A 20,257-nucleotide genomic window follows, 5' to 3' on the forward strand; every position below is an offset into this window, starting at 1 on the left:
GGGACAATGACACCATGACAGTTGAGGAGTGCGTGCCATACACTTAAAATCCTCCAGGCAGTCAGCAGCATCTGCAAGGCTGCCTGGCAGAAAAGGAAGGGGTTTCATCCTGAACAAGTCAAGCAGTAACCCACAAATGGGGACCACAAAGAGACTAATTTTGCTTCTATTTAAAGAATGGGGACATACAAGACAATGAAAAGCTTGAACAGAAAAAAACTAAGGAAATGAAGGCAAATATAATGAGAGAATAAAGAAAGGCAACTAGAAACTCCAAGGAAAACAAAAGCAACATAAGAAAGCAAATGTAACTGTTAAACATTATTTGGCTCTGTTGGAACAATATTTATTAAATACATGGCTTAAATAACATACACATTATATATTAATTTTCAATGTTTAGAGTCAATCCACAGATAAAACATAGAAGATAATTACGGTTTTAAAGCAGCAGATAATTATTGTCTACTTTGATAACATGAAAACAGAGGACAGAAATTGTAGGAAGGGGTGAGGAAAGCTAAAGTTTAGGGTAGGGGACTAATATCCTCTTTTTATTTTAGTTTTGGAGACAAGGTCTTACTCTGTCACCCAGGCTGGAGTGCAGTGACACAGTCACGGCTCATTGCGGCCTTGACCTCCCAGGCTCAAGCAATCCTCCCATCTCAGCCTCCTGAGTAGCTGGGACCACAGAAAGGCATGTGCTGTCACACATGGCTAATTTTTAAAATTTTTTCCTTTTTTCTAAAAGGAATCAAAGGCTGGGTGTAGTGGGTCACGCCTGTAATCCCAGTACTTTGGGAGGCCAAGGCGGGTGGATCACCTGAGGTCAGGAATTAGAGACCAGCCTGGCCAACATGGTGAAACGTCATCTCTACTAAAAATACAAAAATTAGATGGGCGTGGTGGTGGGCACCTGTAATCCCAGCTACTTGGGAGGCTGAGGCAGAACTGCTTGAACTCAGGAGGTGGAGGTTGCAGTGAGCCGAGATTGCACCATTGCACTCTAGCCTGGGGGACAAGAGTGAAACTCCGTCTCAAAAAAAGAATAAAATAAAATAAAATAAACCAAGAAATAGCAGTTGAGTGTAGTTTTTAAGAGTGTGGACTTGGCCGGGCGCGGTGGTTCACGCCTGTAATCCCAGCACTTTGGGAGGCTGAGGTGGGTGAATCATAAGGTCAGAAGTTTGAGACCAGCCTGGCCAACATGGTGAAACACCGTCTCTACTAAAAATACAAAAAATTAGCTGTGCGTGGTGGCCAGCGCCTGTAATCCCAGCTACTTGGGAGGCTGAGGCAGGAGAATGGCTTGAACCTGGGAGGCGGAGGTTGCAGTGAGCCGAGATCGCGCCACTGCACTCCAGCCTGAGTGTGAGACTCCATCTCAAAAAAAAGAGTCTGGACTTTGGAGACTGTTTGGGTTCATATCCCAGCTCTGCCACTAACCAGATTTTGAGCAAATCACTTAACTTCTTGGGCCTCAACGTTCTCATTTGTAAAATGGAGATAATAGTAGATCCTATCCCTTTTTTTTTCTTTTTTTTGAGACGGAGTCTCGCTCTTATTGCCCAGGCTGGAGTACAATGGCGCGATCTCGGCTCACCGCAACCTCCCCCTCCTGAGTTCAAGTAATTCTCCTGCCTCAGCCTCCCGAGCAGCTGGGACTACAAGCGCATGCCACCATGCCTGGCTAATTTTTGTATTTTTAGTAGAGACAGGGTTTCTCCATGTTGGTCAGGCTGGTCTTGAACTCCTGACCTTGTGATCCACCCACCTCAGCCTCCCAAAGTGCTGGGATTACAGGCATGAGCCACCACGCCTGGCCAGTAGATCCTATCTCAAGGGTCGTGGTTTAACTAATATATGCAAAAACTTAAGAGCAGGGCCTGATCCACAAAAAGTGCACATAGTGTTTATTATTGTTATAAGCCTATTATTTGGAAATAGGAATTTGACTCTGGTAAAAAGAGCTAAAAGAAGCTAAGGTGATTGTCTCTGGTGCCAGGGAAGAGTGGGACAGGGATTACTGCTTTTTAAAACTTGAAGCCTTTGTTATTTGATTTATCATGGGCATTAATTATAATACTTTCTTTTCTTTTCTTTTTTTTTTTTTTTGAGACAGTCTCACTGTCATCCAGACTGGAGTGCAGTGGCGCCATCTCGGCTCACTACAACCTCCGCCTCCCAGGCTCAAGGGATCCTGGTTCCTCAGCCTCCTGAGTAGCAGGGATTACAGGCATGGGACACCACACCTGAATAATTTTTGTATTTTTTAGTAGGGACGGGGATTCTCCATCTTGGCCAGGTTGGTCTCGAACTCCTGGACTCAAGTGATCCACCCACCTTGGCCTCCCAAAGTGCTGGGATTACAGGCATGAGCCATGGTGCCCAGCCTAATTATAATACTTTCATTATAATACAAAAACTGGCAACAAAGCAGGTAGAAGATGGAATGGGTTACCTTAACAGGTAGTGAGCAAAGCACAGATGCAGCAGAGGAAATCCAAACATCCTAGGAACTGGACAGGATGATTCTGCCTACTCCCTTGAGCAGCAATGATACTGGGAATGGGCTGAGGCCACACCGTGATGGGCAGAGACATGCCACCTGGGAGACAGAGAGCTCACAGCTCACACCACCCCCTTGGGAATACCCTGGCTGGTAGGGAGCTCACACAGGGGAAGAGGGGCATCACTCCTTAGCAGCCAAAGTGGAGTCCTAAGAGCAGAGCCCGTAGTCAGAAACCCTGGGTTTAGGCCCTGGTTCTTGCCAGCAAATGACGTAACCTCTCTGGACCTCCATTTCCCCATCTGTACATTGCAAGTGACATCTGGCAGCTCATTGTCAAGACTGAGTAAGATGCCAGACATGGGAGCCCCACACAGGAGATAAAGTGGTGACCGTATCTGAGACCCACAGGCTGTTCCCATTGGGCTGTCACAGTTCAGGGCAGTCAGTGACCCCCAACTTGGCAAGGGTTCAGAACAGAGACATCCCGCAGGCAGAAGAGGCTCCCTGGAAGAGGGGAGCTGGCAAATGGGTTGGGTGGAGGCCACAGCAGAGATGAAACCACTGGACACGGCGTGCGGCAGACAGCCCGGGGACTCAGCCAGTCAGGCTCCTCAGCCCATCTGAGCCTATTTCCTCATCAGTAAAATAATACTTAACTCACAGGCCGAGGGAGACAGGTGAGCTACAGTACACGGTCTATAGTCAGTACATTGTTTCTAAGTGAAAACGGACACAGTCCGCAGCTGCTCAGCCCGCATGTCCTCAGCAGCAGAAACGAGCCATCCCTTAGCCCAAGCGCTCAGACTTCTCCCTTCATCCCGGTCGTACCAAAAACTTCCTAACAAGGACTTTGCGCATGCCAGAGCTCAGAAACTTCCCACGACTCCCCAGTGCCTATGAGATAAAGGCTGTATCCTTAACCTGTCACCTAGAACAGGAACTAGGGTGAGACAAGCGAGGCCCCCAGGGCCCAACAATTGAGGCGGCACTCACGGTCACGGCTGTGCGCCTACCCCTAAGTTTTGCACTCTAGGCCCTCACTCGAGTCCTAGACTTGCTGCAATTAAAGGCCCTTCACAATTAGTCTGCATCCTCCTGTCACTTTCTTTTACAGCCAGAAAGCTCCAGCACCACTAAACTCCTTGCCTTTCCCCAGTTTCCCTGGCTGGAACAGCCTGTCTTCCCTGGGTCCCCTACCGAGTCCTCTTATGACTCAGCTCAAGTGCCACTTCCTCCATGAAGCCCTCCAAGATGACCTCTCACTCCCATTTGGGCTCTGTCTCTCCTGGTCCCTACTGGATGGTAAGCCTCTCCCACCTTCACCCTGCCCACCCACCCCCTTACTGCCTGGCACAGCGCTGGGCCCATCACAGGCGCTTAAAGAATGCCTGCTGAATGCAGTGAATGTTTCTGGTCAGTAAAACGGGACGAAGGTAGAATGGAGCTCTGCTCGTCCCAACCAGATAAACCAAAAACTGAGAAGGGCTCCTCATTCATTCTCTGGACGGGAACTTCCGCCCTTCTCCGCTGTCTCTTCCATTACATTCGCACATTCTTGGGTGCCCCAGGTCAAGCAGACAGCCTCCTGATTAACGGCAGAATCAAGTCCTACTCAGGGCTGGAGGGACCCCGAGAACGCGGAGGTGGCGCCCGGAACTTGCGGATGAGCTGGGGGTCCGAGTGACGAGGGGTGTGTGTCCCCACCCCCGTGGAGAGCTCTCCCAGCGCAGCGGCTGTCCCGGCGCCAGTCCGGGTCGCAGGGAAGCGCGGGAGGGGAGGAAAACCGCAAACTCCGGGCGGGGGCTCCTCGCACCCGAGCAACGGCGAAGCGGAGAGGCCGAGCATCGCTGGGCCCCGGGATCCCCGGGCAGAGAAGGAAACGCGGGGGCGCCGCCGCCAGGGTAGCTCGCCTCCAAGCCCCCAGCGCTCCGCTCAGCCCCAGCCCGCGCCGCACACGAGGTTCCGGCCAGGCAGCCCTAGGAGCGTCACGTGTCGGGTCCCGAGGCCCCCGCGCACAGGCGCCTAGCCCGCCCTCTCACCCCGGCGCGCGCCCACCTGGCCTGCAGGAAGGAGGCGCCCAGCTGCGCGCCCGGGCCGCCCGCCGCTCCCGGGTTCTGCCGCCTCCGCGTCGCCTCCATAGCTGCCCCGCGGGCCCCTCGGCCCTGCCTTTCCGAGGAAGAGACCGGTTCAGCTTGGCTGGCCCGGCGGAGGCCGCCGCAAAATCCCAGCGCGGGGCGGTCCGGGAAGGTCTGGGGCGGGCCGGCGAGAGCGCGCGGCCCCCGGGAGGAACGGGCGGGGCTGCAGGCCCGGGGCGGGGCGGAGGGAGGCGGGGCGGGCTCCGCGAGGGGAGGGCCGGGCTCTGCGAGTGTGGCGTCCTCGCGGGGCGGGGGCTGCTGGCCTGTCCGAGCTGCGCGCGTGACCATCAGCGGGCTGGGATGGTCCCTTGCCTGCCTGGGTACGGAAATCTCTGCCTAGGGTGACTGAGGCCTGGGTGTTGGGCTGGGGCGGGGTAGGGACCTGGAGATAGACTAGGCTGACTCAAATGCTCCCCGGGGCAGAGGGTGATGTGGGATTTCCCTTGTTCTTGCGGGTGGAGGAGAGGAGGCAGGACTGGAGACCTGCACGTGTAGCACCCGCGTGGTGCAGCACGTGGGTTGCAGATGTTCTAGTGAGGGGCTGGCGGTGACAGTGGGAAAGAGCGAGTTGGTGACATCTAGAGTCGTGTGGGAGGTATGGTGACTGGGACCCTGGATGTGGGGGGTGAAGGGAGAGGAGTTCCGGCAGTGGCCGGATTCTGCCCCTGGGTGGATAGTGGAGGCACCCCCTGGGAAGTGGGCTGGAGCAGATTTCGTGTAAATAAAGATTCATCTTTGAACGCATTAAGCTTGAGGTGGGTCAGGAAGGCTGTTGGACCGGTGGTCTGAAGCTGAGGCGAGACCTGGGAACCCAGTGGACAGGCTCATGAGTCACCGGAACGTACATGACAGAACCTAAGGGGACAGCGTTCTCAAGTGAAAAACAGAACCAAAGGTCAAACCTGAGAACAGCCTGCAGGGCAGATTGCCAGGACTTCATTAGTGGTACCACTTTGAACTAGCTGTGACGCGGGCAAATGGCACAACCCCTCACAGCTTCAGTTTACTCATCTGTAACAAGAAGATGCCTATTGCACCTACTACATTGGGGTTGTGATGACTAAATGAAACCCTTAGCAGAGAGCCTGGCACTGGTGGACTAGTTATTTACAATAGCCCGTCTCGGGACCTGAGGTTTCCCTCCACAGAAAGGTTACCTTCCACACCACTCTCAATGTCACACAAACTGTCTCCTTCCCACGGTCACTGTCAGCAGCCCAGGCCCCTCACTAGAACAACTGCAACCACCCCCCATTCTCCCCCACCACCCCCGTACTACACCAGGCGCACGCGACATGTGCAGGTTCTCCAGTCCTGCCTCCTCTCACCCAGCCCTCAAGCCGCTGCAGAAGCGATGTGCCTCAGGGAAGGGATGTGCCTCAGATGCAAATGCAATGTGCCATTCCCCTGCCCAGTATCCTTGGTCTGCTTCCCGGACCATGAGGGGTCTGAGCTATGCCTATTTCCATTCTATTTTCTTTCCTGTCTTTCTTCTTGGGAGATTTTTATTGGATGTATTTCTTTCACCTTTGGTCAGAACCTGCATGTCCTTTCTTGGCTGTGGGAGGCTAGGACTGCCTGCCGGGAGTCATTTTCCATCAGCCCCATCCTGGGCTCTAGCAGCCCACAGGCCACACCTCAATCCCCACCCCGGCACCCTGAAGAACACTTTTGCTTTAAAGCTTTCCTTGTTTCATTTGATCCACACCAGGTCGTAAGGAGAACAGGTGATTGTCTCTGTTTTGTAGCAGAGAAAAACCTAGGCCCTGAGCTGAAGTAGTGTGCCCAAGGGTCAGCCAAGGACAGCACTCAGACCGGTCAGACCGGACCCCAGATTTAATTCTGGTGGATCTGATCTACACATCGATCTTGGTATACACCAGAGAAGAAGGATTGAGGCTTCCTGCCTTGACCCCAATTTCTTATCCTCTGCGGCTTTGCAAGCCTGCTGGGCTCCAGAGGGAGGGGCATGCAGTGCCCATGATGTCATCATCGATTTAATAACACTCAGAGATGGGCTTCCAGCCATCAGAGGATGAGGCCGTGTGGAGGGAGCCTCTCTAGCTCATTTAATCCTCCAATCTCTTAAATACAAACACATCTGCCTTCTTTCTTGAGTCCGCTGCTGCCCCTTGAGTGGAAGGGAGTCCAACCTGGCAGGGGGCCGAGCCTTTCTGAATGAACAAGATGAGAATTCTCCCTGTCCGGTGGGATTATCAGCCCCGTCTCTTTCCCATCCCACCAGGACACTTTAAAAACACCATCTTCATTAGCTCTTTAAATTGCATGGAAATTTGGGTGAGGAGGATAGAGTAAAGCTGAGGGGTACACATTTTCAGGATCTTGTTTGTGATTATCTGAGAACATGGGCCCTGCACATCAGAAGGGAGTCTAGTCTCAGCTCTCTGAGCTGCAATTTCAGTGGCCAGCATCAAGAAATCTTTCAGCTAAGAAGGTCCTTTGGTATTAAGCATCTTGGTGGTTTTGACTTTTCTTTTAGTAGAGGTTCCCGCTACTTTTCAATTATAGCTGTATCCGATTTTTTTTTTTTTTTTTTTTTTTTTTGAGACTGAGTCTTGTTCTGTCACCCAGGCTGGAGTGCAATGGCATGATCTCGGCTCGCTGCAACCTCTGCCTCCCCAGTTCAAGTGATTCTCCTGCCTTCCCGGTTCAAGTGATTCTCCTGCCTCAGCCTCCCGAGTAGCTGGGACTACAGGCGTGCACCACCACGCCTGGCTAATTTTTTATATTTTTAGTAGAGACGGGGTTTTACCATGTTAGCCAGGCTGGTCTCGATCTACTGACCTCGTGATCTGCCCGCCTTGGTCTCCCAAAGTGCTGGGATTACAGGCGTGAGCCACTGCACCAGGCCTGTATCAGATACTTTTAAATGTATTGCCTAAGATCCATTAGACACACCAGTCTTCCAGCTCCTTGCCACTTGTTTTGTCCAGCTGCTGTGACAACTGACTTCACCCAGGCATTAGTCAACTGCACCTCCTCTCCCCTTGGCCCCACACCCTTGGCCTCAGAAGTGCAGGAGTGTTGGACACTCCATGGAGTGAACTTTGACCAGCAAGAGACAGGGATTAGCAAATAAATTTTTCTGTCTTCCTCTTTCTAGACAGACTGGCCTAAGTTCCGAGTTCACACAGCCACTTTAAAGAAGGTCCTGGGCCGTGCGCAGTGGCTCACACCTGTAATCCCAGCACATTGGGAGACCGAGGCGGGTGGACCACGTAAGGTCAGAAGTTCAAGACCAGCCTGACCAACATGGTGAAACCCTGTCTCTACTAAAAATACAAAAACTAGCTGGGTGTCGTGGCATGTGCCTGTAATCCCAGCTACTTGGGAGGCTGAGGCAGGAGAAATTACATGAACCCAGGAGGCAGAGGTTGCAGTGAGCCGAGATCAAGCCACTGCACTCCAGTCTGGGCGACAGAGCAAGACTCAGTCTCAAAATAAATAAATAAATAATAAAGAAGGTCCTGTAAGGTCTAGCATCCGTCCAGATGGAGTGGTGGCCAGCTCCGCAGCGCACTCTCTTGTGTGCCCTCCCTCCTTCTCTGTCTCACTGCCCCTTGTCCTCACTTCCCCTTCCCAGCCACCGCACTCCCCAATACAGTGTTAGCGTATACGCTGCCCTGCTCTGCTTCTTTGGAAACCTGGGCTAAGACAAAGATCTTTCCAGGATGCTCAATGTATGAAACACCTACAAGGGTTGGGGGGGGATGCCCTGAGTGAAGAGAAGCAGGGTCCCAGGTGCCATCTCTTCTCCCCTTATGGTTCCAAGGCCAAGGCACCTCCAAAGGGCTCCCTGGAAAGCCTTTGATCTGCCTAATTTCATCATTCTGCAGCTGAAGAAAATGAAGCCTTAAGCCACACAGCGAGTTAGAAGCCAAGCCAGGCCAGAATACAGTCTCCACTCCTAATCCAGTATCCTTTCTATCCAGTCTCTTAAGAGCTTTTGGAAATTTGTCTTTCTTCCAAACATCTTCCCACACTGCCCTGCCACCAGAAGGCCTTGAAGGCCCATGCTAGACTGCAGCTACCATCTGAGAGACATGACACACAGACTCCTGGATCCAGAGGCTGGGACTCCAGAAGGCAGATAGAGGAAGTGGGACCGGGAAAACTCAGTTACTTTGGAGATAGGCAGCCAGGAGGGGCCTGACTAGGGGATCTCTAAGTGTGGGCAACAAGACTGTGCACAGTGAGAAGGCTGCAAAGGACAGACAGCAGGGGACTGGGGCACTGAGGGCAGATGGAGACTGTCTTTCTGTGTCAACTGGAATTGCCTGCAGGACACTCCCTGTCCGGCTGAAGAAGCTGGGAGGGTGACCAAAAGTCACACTGTGGGGAGAGAGAAGGTCCCCAGGTTGCTTTAATTCAGATTCTTGCAGTTGTGATTACTAGAAACAACGAGGGACAAGTTGATGACAAAAGGGGATTTCTATTACAAGGATTCAGGGGTGTCTTAGGGAATCTAAGCATAAGGATGCAGCTGGGCCTCAGGAACTGAGAATGGTGCTGGGACTTTGGGAGCCCAGGAAGTCACCACCCACAACACTGTTTCCATGTCATCCTTCTCTCTTTCTCCCTGCAGACTGGCTTTCTTGGCTTCCCAGGAAATACAGCAGCCGATGGCCTCAGTCAGCAGCTCCCAAGTTTATCTTTCTTCCACCCAAGAGATAAGCAGAATGTGGCTGGCCTCTTCTGGGCCCAATTCAAAATTCCCACGGAGGGATTCTGATTGGATGGCCAGTGCCCACCCTGAGCCAGGTGGTGTACCAATACGGCTGCTCCCTCTCTAACCAGACAGCCAAGGGAAGGAGAAGTGTAGAGTTCATGGCCCTGAGTTTGCACACTTGAACAAAAGCCCTAATATAGGAGATTCTGTGCTCTATTTCCACCCCTTAATGGAGGAGATCACTGCCTTCTACATGTGGCTATAAATTCAGACCCTGCCCGGAAGCCTGCTGTCCCCATGAGAACCCAGAGCTGAATTGCTCTCTGCTAGCCGGTTCCCCTCCCATCTGCTGCTGAGAGCTAGGAGAAGCTGAGAGGCTCCCAGGGCCCTCCACTCTTTTCCTTATCATTTCTTTCACTCTTAACAGTTGACAAAGGCCGGGCGCGGTGGCTCACGCGTGTAATCCCAGCATTTTGGGAGGCCGGGGCGAGCGGATCATTTGAGGTGGGGAGTTTGAGACCAGCCTGGCCAACAAGGTGAAACTCCGCCTCTACTAAAAATACAATTAGCTGGGCATGGTGGCAGGTGCCTGTAATCCCAGCTACTCGGGAGGCTGAGGCAGGAGAATTGCTTGAACCCGGGAGACGGAAGTTGCAGTGAGAAGTCCAGATGGAGTGGTGGCCAGCTCCGCAGCGCACTCTCTTGTGTGCCCTCCCTCCTTCTCTGTCTCACTGCCCCTTGTCCTCACTTCCCCTTCCCAGCCACCGCACTCCCCAATACAGTGTTAGCGTATACGCTGCCCTGCTCTGCTTCTTTGGAAACCTGGGCTAAGACAAAGATCTTTCCAGGATGCTCAATGTATGAAACACCTACAAGGGTTGGGGGGGGATGCCCTGAGTGAAGAGAAGCAGGGTCCCAGGTGCCATCTCTTCTCCCCTTATGGTTCCAAGGCCAAGGCACCTCCAAAGGGCTCCAAGATTGTGAGCCAAGATTGTGCCACTGCACACCAGCCTGGGTGACAGAGTGACATTCTGTCTAAAACAAAACAAAAAAATAATAAAACAAAACAAACAGACAAAACCAATAGACATTTGTTGTACAATTCCTGCATGCTAAACCCTGATCTCAGTGCTTAATGTGTATTATCTCATTTAATCCTCACAGTAGCCCTGAGGGATAGAGCTAACCTTGGCTCCTGCTTGTAGATGAGTTGACTCAGGTACAAAGAAGCTGAGTCATCTACCCCAAACCACACAGCCTGTCAATGGTGTAGTCACAGGTGGACCTGGGCAGCCTGCCTCTGGGACCTGCATTCTCCAAAAACCACCACACAACTGCCTGAACAGACAGGCCATGGAGGCTGGAGGGAGGTCTTTCCACAGCCACGGTGAGCCACGAGTAGTATCTGCTTTGAAATTGTTTCAGAATTGTCAACCTGAGCTCTGTATAGTCAAATTTTGGAATTTAATGACTTATTAGAGTGCTACAGGAGACCCACAGCTGTTAGTTTTTAGAGAATTTTGGCAGGACATGGAGGCTCATGCCTGTAAGCTCAGCACTTTGGGAAGCTGAGGTGGGAGGATTGCTTGAGGCCAGGAGTTCAAGACCAGCCTGAGCAACATAGTGAGACTTCGTCTCTGCAAAAAAATTAAAATATTAGCTGAACGTGGTGGCACACACCTGTAATACCAGCTACTCAGGAGGCTGAGATGGGAGGATCACTGGAGGCCAGGAATATGAGGTAACAGTGAACTATGATGCATGCTGCTGCACTCCAGCCTGGGCAACAGAACAAGACCTGGTCTCTAAAATAAAAATAATAATAATATGGTCCCATCTAGGTTAATTCAGGGCTGTGTAATCCTGGAAACACCAACCAAATTCTCCGAGACTTGGTTTCTTTTTCTATAAAATGGGCATTATCACAGCAGCATCCTCCAAGGTTATTGGGAAGCTCAAATAAAGTGGTAGAAGCCTGATAACTATTGTTGTTCTGATGGCAAGAAACAGGGGATGCTCTGGAAAGGCAATTTTTAATCCAGAGGAAGTGGTAGGACTTAAAGTTCAGCACCAATATGGAGGGTGTCTGGAGGACTTCCTGGGTCCCCTCCAGCCCCACCAGGTGGTTCAGTGTGCCCCTCTTCAGATCATAGGAGTGGCCCTGAATTTCTTTCTGGGCTTTGATTCTATGGACTCTTGAAGCAGAAAACACCATATAAAGTTCTGGTTTTAGAAGCTTCACTTAGAAGCTAAGTGAGAACAAGTTTCGCTCTTTGAGAATGAGTTTTGCTCTTGCTGCCCAGGCTGGAGTGCAATGGTGCGATCTCAGCTCACTGCAACCTCTGTCCCCTGGGTTCAAGCAATTCTCCTGCCTTAGCCTCCCAAGTAGCTGGGATTACACACCAACGCGTCCGGCTAATTTTTGTATTTTTAGTAGAGACAAGGTTTTGCCACGTTGGCCAGGCTGGTCTCGAACTCCTGACCTCAGGTGATCCACCTGCTTTGGCCTCCCAAAGTGCTAGGATTACAGGTGTGAGCCACCATGCCTGGCTGGAATTCTTCTGAAGCCCACTGACCTGCCTAGAAAATGAGTCTAAGAACAAATTCAGGTAGACTTCAGTGGTCTCAGGTTTTACTGAGAGATAAACACAATAGCCTCAAGTGACATCATTAAAAGTAAATCGGCTTTATTGAGGCATAATCTACATAAAATAAAAATTTTTAAGTATGATTTGATGAGTTTTGGCAAATGTATATTCTCATGTAGCCACTGCCACAGTCATGATAAAGAATAATTCCTTGAGTCGCAGTGGCTCATGTTTGTAGTCCCAGCACTTTGGGAGGCTGAGGCAGGCAGATCACTTGAGCCCAGGAGTTCGAGACCAGCCGGGGCAACATGATATAACCCCATCTCTACCAAAAAGTAAAACACCCCAAAACAACAACAAAAAAACCCAAAAATTATCTGGGTGCAGTGGCACAGGCCTGTAGTCCCAGCTACTTGGGAGGCTGAGGTGGAAGGATCACTAGAGCCCAGCAGGTCGAGGCTACAGTGAACCAAGATTGTGCCATTGCACCCCAGCCTGAGGTACAGAGTGAGATCCTGTCTCAATGTAATAATAATAATAATAATAATAATAATAATAATAATAATAATTCTGGCCAGGCGCAGTGACTCTTGCCTGTAATGCTAGCACTTTGGGAGGCTGAGGTGAGAGGATCACTTGAGCTTGGGAGTTTGAGACCAGCCTGAGCAACATGGTAAAAACCCATCTCTACAAAAAATACAAAAATAATTAGCCAGGTGCGATGGCGTGCATCTGTAGTGCCAGCTACTCAGGAGGATGAGATGGTGTAACCGCCCAAGGGGCTCACCTTGCCGGCTGCTTAGACAGAGGTGGTTCATCAAGACAGGGGAATTGCAATAGAGAAAGAGAGCCATGCAGAGCCAGCTGTGTGGGAGGCCAGAGTTTTATTATACTCAAATCAGTCTCCCCGAGCATTTGGGGAGCAGAGTTTTTAAGGATAACTTGGTGGGTTGGGGGAAGCCAGTGAGCCAGGAGTGCTGATTGGTCAGGGAAAAAATCATAGGGAGTTGGAGTTGCGTTCTTGCGCTGAGTCGGTTCCTGGGTGGGGCCCACAAGATCAGATGAGCCAGTTTATTGATCTGGATGGTGCCAGCTGACCCATCAAGTGCAGGGTCTGCCAAATATCTCAAGCGCTGATCTTAGGAGCATTTTAGGGAGGGTCAGAATCTTGTAGCCTCCAGCTGCATGACTCCTAAACCATAATTTTTAATCTTGTGGCGGCTAATGTTAGTCCTTCTACCACCCTCAAGCTCCTGGCAGACACTGATCTTTCTGTCATCAAAGTTTTGCCTTTTCTTAAATTTCATGTTCCTGGAATCTTGCAGCTTTCTCTGGATGCTTTCACTTAGCGTGATGCTTTTGAGATTCATTCATGCTGTATCAAGAGCTCAGTACTTGTTGTTATTGAGTAGAATTCTATTGTTTGGATGTACCACAGTTTGCTAATCCATGCATCAGTTGAAGGGCATTTGATCTATTTCCAGTTTGGGGCTAGTATGATTAAGCTGCTAGGAGCACATCACTGACAAGTTTCTGTGTGAACACGTTTCATTTATCTCGAGTGAATACCTAGAAATGGGATGGCTGGGTCATACAGTGAGGATATGTTTGACTTTACAGGACACCGCACACTGCTTTCCAAAGTAGCTATACCATGCCAAATGATCTTGTGATGGTTAATACTGAATGTTAACTTGATTGGATTGAAGGATGCAAAGTATTGATCCTGGGTGTGTCTGTGAGGGTGTTGCCAAAGGAGATTAACATTTGAGTCAGTGGGCTGGGGAAGGCAGACCCACCTTTAATCTAGGGGGGCACCATCTAATTAGCTGCCAGCACAGCTAGAATATAAAGCAGGCAGAAATACGTGAAAAGACCAGACTGACCTAGCCTCCCAGCCTACATCTTTCTTCCATGCTGGATGCTTCCTGCCCTCAAACACTGGACTCCAAGTTCTTCAGTTTTGGGACTCAGAGTGGCTCTCCTTGCCCCTCAACTTGCAGACAACCTACTGTGGGACCTTGTGCTTGTGTGAGCTAATATTTAATAAACTCCTCTCTCCCTCTCTCTCTCTCTCTCTCTCTCTCTATATATATATATATATATACACCCTATTAGTTCTGTCCCTCTAGAGATCCCTGACTAATACAGATCTTTAATCTTCAAAACTTCAGATACTCTGCCTGGTAGTAGCAGTCAGGAAAGATTCCCTTCTGGGTTTATAGCAGTAGGTAACCATAGTAATATCCTCTTGATGGAGAGAATCAAGTTGAGCATGTAACTCTCATGGCCTGGAGTTTTTTCATCGCTGCAAAGTGAGAGGAAAGCTTTAAACTGGGTCATCCGCTCCCACCCCTATCTCATGCTCCCTTGCCCTTCCAGGATTTTCCTGTGTTGGGCCCTCGCCTGAGTGCCAAGAACAGAATCAGGTCAAGGCAGTCTATACATAATGTATGGATTGTCTGGGAATTAGGTTTCTACCTAAAGCAAAAAGCCCCAGTTGTCTGACTTTAAATTAACTATTCATTTGTTTGGCTACAGGATCCCCCATCAAACAATGGGCAAGTTATAATTCTAAATGGACCCAGCAGACAAAGTGGGATCCCTTTCTCTAGCTGTGCAATTAACCAGAGGCAGTTCTCAGTTACCCAATTAGTGAATAGGCATTTGTTAAGCTGTACCAGGATAAGGCACACACAGAACCAATATTTCCTGCAACCCTGAGTGTGCTCCCCTGACCACTCCATGGGCACTGGCATTGCTCTGTGACAGATGATTAAACAGAAACTTAGAGATGGGAGTTAACCTGTTCAAGGCAACCCAGCAGAAGCCAGAGTGGACTCCTGGGTCTTTCTGCTATGCTGCTCCTGTGTCCTGGAGAACCAAGTCTATCATGCATGAAATAAGGCAATCCAGTTTTTCACCTAGGGCAGTTCTGAAAACAGCTGAGTAAACTGACCACTGCATAAGATGGTGCTTTCCTCATAAAACCACTGTTTGAGTTGGGAGTTTGTTACTGATTAAGATCTTGACACAGGTGATAAAAATCTCATATAAATAAAGTTATTACAAATAGATACCCTTGTAATACTTTGTTAGTAAAACTATGCTCAGTGTTTATGAGACAGGCCTGAACACATGGTAGATATTAACTACACAAGCAGGCCTATTCCACTGCAAAATTTTTTATGCAACATGACAAACTTTACTATGTCTTTAATAAAATTTAAAACCAATATGCTAACAATAGTGAATGATGAACTTGTTTTTTATTTTTTGTGGAGACGGAGTTTTTGCTCTTGTTGCCCAGACTGGGGTGCAGTGGCGCAATCTTGGCTCACTGCAACCTCTGCCTCCCGGGTTCAAGCGATTCTCCTGCCTCAGCCTTCCAAGTAGCTGGGCTTACAGGCACCCGCCACCATACCCTGCAGATTTTTTTGTATTTTTAGTACAGACAGGGTTTCACCATGTTGGCCAGGCTGGTCTTGAACTCCTGATCTCAGGTGATCTGCTCATCTTGGCCTCCCAAAGTGCTGGGATTACAGGTGTGAGCCACCGTGCCCGGCCTACTGTACATTTTCTTAGAAATGCTTTTGTGTGTGTTTAGAAAAGCATTGGGAAAAAAATTCAAATGGCTTTGGATTATTTATAAAAGCTGGGCTGCAAAAGCTTCGTAGGCTGATAAGCAACTTCAGCAAAGTCTCAGGATACAAAATCAATGTGCAAAAATTGCTAGCACATCTATACACCAACAACAGGCAAGCTGGAACCAATCATGAATGAACTTCCTTTCACAATTGCCACAAAAATAATAAAATACCTAGGAATACAGCTAACAAGGGAAGTGAAGGACCTCTTCAAGGAGAACTACAAACCACTGCTCAAAGAAATCAGAGATGACACAAACAAATGGAAAAACATCTCATGCTCATGGATAGGAAAAATTAATATCATGAAAATGGCCATATTGCCCAAAGCAATTTATGGATTCAATGATATTCCATTAAACTACCATTGACATTCTTCACAGAATTAGTAAAAACTATTTTAAAATTCATATGGAACCAAAAAAATAGCTCAAACAGCCAAGACAATCCTAAGAAAAAAGAACAAAGCTGGAAGCATCACGCTATCTGACTTCAAACTATACTACAGGGCTACAGTAACCAAAACAGCATGGTACTGATACAAAAGCAGACACATAGACTGATGGAACAGAATAGAGAACCCAGAAATAAGACCTCACACCTACAACCATCTGATCTTTAAAAACCTGACAAAAAAAAAGCAATGGAGAAGGGATTCCCTACTTAATAAATGGTGCTGGGAGAACTGGCTAGCCAAATACAGAAAATTGAAACTGAGTCCTTCCTTACACCATATACAAAAATTAAGACAGATTAAAGACTTAAATGTGAAACCCAAAACTATAAAAACCCTGGAAGAAAACCTAGGCAATACCATCCAGGATATAGGCACAGGCAAAGATTTCACAACGAAGACGCCAAAAGCAATTGCAACAAAAGCAAAAATTGACAAATGGGATCTAATTAAACTAAAGAGCTTCTGCACAGCAAAAGAAACCATCAACACAGTAAGCAGACAACCTACAGAATGGGAGAAAATTTTTGCAATCTACACATCTGACAAAGTTCTAATATCCAGCATCTATAAGGAACTTAGGCCAGGCGCGGTGGCTCATGCCTGTAATCCCAGCACTTTGGGAGGCCGAGGCGGGTGGATCACGAGGTCAGTAGATCGAGACCATCCTGGCTAACACGGTGAAACCCCGTCTCTACTAAAAATACAAAAAATTAGCCAGGTGTGGTGGTGGGCGCCTGTAGTCCCAGCTACTCGGGAGGCTGAGGCAGGAGAATGGCGTGAACCTGGGAGGCGGAGCTTGCAGTGAGCCGAGATTGCACCACTGCACTCCAGCCTGGGCAACACAGCAAAACTCCGTCTCAAAAAAAAAAAAAGGAACTTAAACAAATTTACAAGAGAAAAACAACCCCAAAAATGGGCAAAGGACATGAACAGACACTTTTCAAAAGAAGACATACATGTGGCCAACAAACATATGAAAAAAGCTCAACATTATGGATCATTAGAGAAATGCAAATCAAAACCACAATGAGATACCATCTCATACCAATCAGAATGGCTATTATAAAAACTCAAAAAACAACAGATACTGATGAGGTTGTAGAGAAAAAGGAAGGCTTTTACATTGTTGGTGGGAGTGTTTATTATAAAGATACATGCATGCATATGTTCATTGCAGCACTATTCACGATAGCAAAGACATGGAATCAACCTAAATGCCCATCAATGATATACTGGTTACAGAAAATGTGTTACAAATACACCATGAAATACTAGGCAGCCATAAAAAGGGATGAGACTATGTCCTTTGCAGGGACATGGATGGAGCTAGAGACCATTATTCTTAGCAAACTAATGCAGGAACAAAAACCCAAATACTGCATGTTCTCATAAGTGGGAGCTAAATGATGAGAACACATGGACACATGGGGCCTGTTGGAGGGTAGGGGGTAGGAGGAGGGAGAGCATCAGGAAGAATAGCTAATGGATGCTGGGCTTAGTACCTGGATGATGGGATGATCTGTGCAGCAAACCACCATGGCACACATTTACCTGTGTAACAAACCTGCACATCCTGTACATGTACCCCTGAACCTAAAATAAAAGTTGGAAATTAAAAGAAATGCAGGCTGAGATTTTGTATATAACTCCTAATTTCTTTTTCTTTTCTTTTTTTTTTTTTTTTGAGACGGAATCTTGCTGTGTCACCCAGGCTGGAGTGCAGTGGCTCTATCTTGGCTCACTGCAACCTCTGCCTCCCAGGTTCAAGTGATTCTCATGCCTCAGCCTCCCAAGTACCTGGGACTGCAGGCACGCACCACTGCGCCTGGCTAATTTTTGTATTTTTTAGCAGAGACCAAGTTTCGCCATGTTGGCCAGGTTGGTCTCAAACTCCTGACCTCACGTGATCTGCCCGCCACGGCCTCCCAAAATGTTGGGATTACAGGCATGAGCCACCGTGCCCAGCCTCATTTCTTTTTGATCAGGTTCTTGCTCTCCATGAACAGGGTCCACAAATCGGTGTCAGGGATCTTTGAACTGCTTGAAATTGTATGCCACATGTGTTGAGGATACATACATATTTTTCGGGAATCCCTAGCTTTCATTAGATCTTCAAAGGCCTCTGTGATGCAGTCACAAGTTTGAATCATTTACTTCTTCAGTTTTTTTTTTTTTTCCCTGTTGCAAGCAGTGGAATCAAAATTACTCCACTGACTTTAGAGGAATGTTCTGAGTGGGAATAATTTTTTTTAAAGTAGCCTGGATTTTCTGTTTTTGGAAGTGATTGAACTATTAATAAAATATCTGAAGGGCTTCCTCCCCATCTAACAACTGGATCCTGGGGGTGGGGTTAGGGGAATGCTTTATTTAAGAAAAAAAAAAAAAAAAAAAAAAAAGGGGGGGGGGTCTTCGGCCAGGCACGGTGGCTCAGGCTTGTAATCTCAACACTTTGAGAGGCCGAGGCAGGCAGACTGCCTGAGCTCAGGAGTTCGAGACCACCCTGGGCAACATGGGGAAACCCTGTCTCTACTAAAATACAAATAATTAGCCTGGCCTGGTGGCGTGCTCTTGTAATCCCAGCTACTTGGGAGGCTGAGGCAGGAGAATTCCTTGAAACCAGGAGGCGGAGGTTTCAGTGAGCCGAGACCGTGCCACTACACTCCAGCCTGGGTGACAGAGCGAGACTCCGTCTCCAAAAAAAAAAAAAAGACAAGGTCTTCCTTTGTCTGCCACGATGATAGGTCACTGTAGCCTTGACCTCTTGGGCTCAAGCCACCCTCCCACCTCTGCCTCCTGCGTACAGGCGTGTGCCATCATGCTTCACTAATTTTTACATTTTTGGTAGAGATAGGGTCTTGCTACGTTGCGCAGGTTGGTCTGGAACTCCTGGCCTCAAGCAGTCCTCCTGCCTCGGCCTCCCAAAGTGCTGGGATTACAGGCGTGAACCACCGCACCCAGATTCCCCCCGCCCCCCAAAAAATGCTTTTAATGCATTGCTCGGTTCCCCACCACTAAAATCAAACCAACAACAACAAAGCTGTGGCGCTGAGACTGCGGTAGGGAGCCAAGGAGCGCAAAGGAAAGGTCGGGCTGCCTTCAGGGCAAAGGCTCACGTCGGCTGCTACTGGGCCTGCCCTGGGGCCAGTGACGACGTGGGGGGATTTGACCCAAGACTCCACATAAGCTTAAGTATCTCTAAGGGACTGCGTATTGTCACTGCCATCCCCTTCTGAGGTCTCCTCGGCGTCGCAGAGAAGGCGGGAACTACATTTCCCAGAATCCTCTGCCACGTGGGGCTTCCGCAGAACCTGCAAACGAGAAGCCCTTGTGAGAGATCTGGAATGCAGGCGAAAGGGAGAGGGCGCAACTTTGCACAGGTGCCGCAACTTTGCACAGGTGCCGCAGGCGGACGCATAGACAGACACGCATTCGCTGCACCTTCTGGGTGTGCTTCTTGATTGTCACCTGCAGTAGTGTTGCAAGCTGAGTGAGTGGGTGGGAGCCTCCCGGAGGCCCTTGAGATTAGAGTGGCCTCAGAGCAAGCCCTTGAGTTCCACCCACTCGGGTGCTGCCGACTAAGTGCCGCGGAAGGCTCCATTACCTTTGCTCCCCCAGCCTCCCAATGGTTGTATAAAGCTCTGTTTCCCTGTATCCAGAACCTAGGTACTTGGCATGCTAATGATATATTTCTTGCCTCTTGTTTCCAAATTCACTTTTTAATACCTGTTCTGTGATAATGGGCAAAATTCCTTTAAACGTATCTCCTTATGGTGAGCATAACAATTCTTTTCAGTAGAAGGCCCCGGAGGGCCATTTAGGGGAGGAAGACGCTTCTCCTGCTGGCTCTGGCACTGTATCTTCGATGACTGGTGAGGGTGAGAGGCCGTCCGGTGGTGTAATCCCAGTCAAGCATCCAGGACACAGTCCCTCGGTGACCTCAAAGCCTCAGCCCGGCCTGGTAGTCACCTGCCTGTGGCCCTCCAACATGGACAGTGGCTGCTTCAGGCCTCCCATCCCCAGTGGTGCCTTAACTCCTTCTCTGTATCTGCATGCTCCCCTATCTGATTGTCACCTGGGCCCCAGAAGGTTGTTTCTTTCCTGTCCAGTGACTGAGGACAAGCTCTGGGCCAGGCCACCTTGTGAACTTCTCTGCCGTTCAGTGGGCAGCAACCACATCTCCAATGAGGTCTGAACCCCAGCTCTGGGGAGGGAGGCCCTCTCAAAGTTT

General features: G+C 49.2%; 1 protein-coding gene across 4 annotated transcripts in view; it reads right to left on the reverse strand.

Moving 5' to 3' along the window:
- Positions 1 to 20,257, reverse strand: part of CLN6 (CLN6 transmembrane ER protein) — a 61,127-nt gene that overhangs the window by 14,795 nt on the left and 26,075 nt on the right. For 2 of the 4 annotated variants that reach the window (XM_030814648.1, XM_030814646.1), the window contains exon 1: positions 4,568 to 4,813. The exons of the other annotated variants lie outside the window; for them this stretch is intronic. In XM_030814648.1, coding sequence (XP_030670508.1) covers positions 4,568 to 4,650 — 83 coding nt within the window. In that variant the 5' untranslated portion in view covers positions 4,651 to 4,813. Of the gene's footprint in view, positions 1 to 4,567; positions 4,814 to 20,257 lie in introns of those variants that run through there. 4 annotated transcript variants of the gene reach the window in all.

Source organism: Nomascus leucogenys, chromosome 6, assembly GCF_006542625.1.
Source record: "Nomascus leucogenys isolate Asia chromosome 6, Asia_NLE_v1, whole genome shotgun sequence".
Lineage (NCBI taxonomy): Eukaryota > Metazoa > Chordata > Mammalia > Primates > Hylobatidae > Nomascus > Nomascus leucogenys.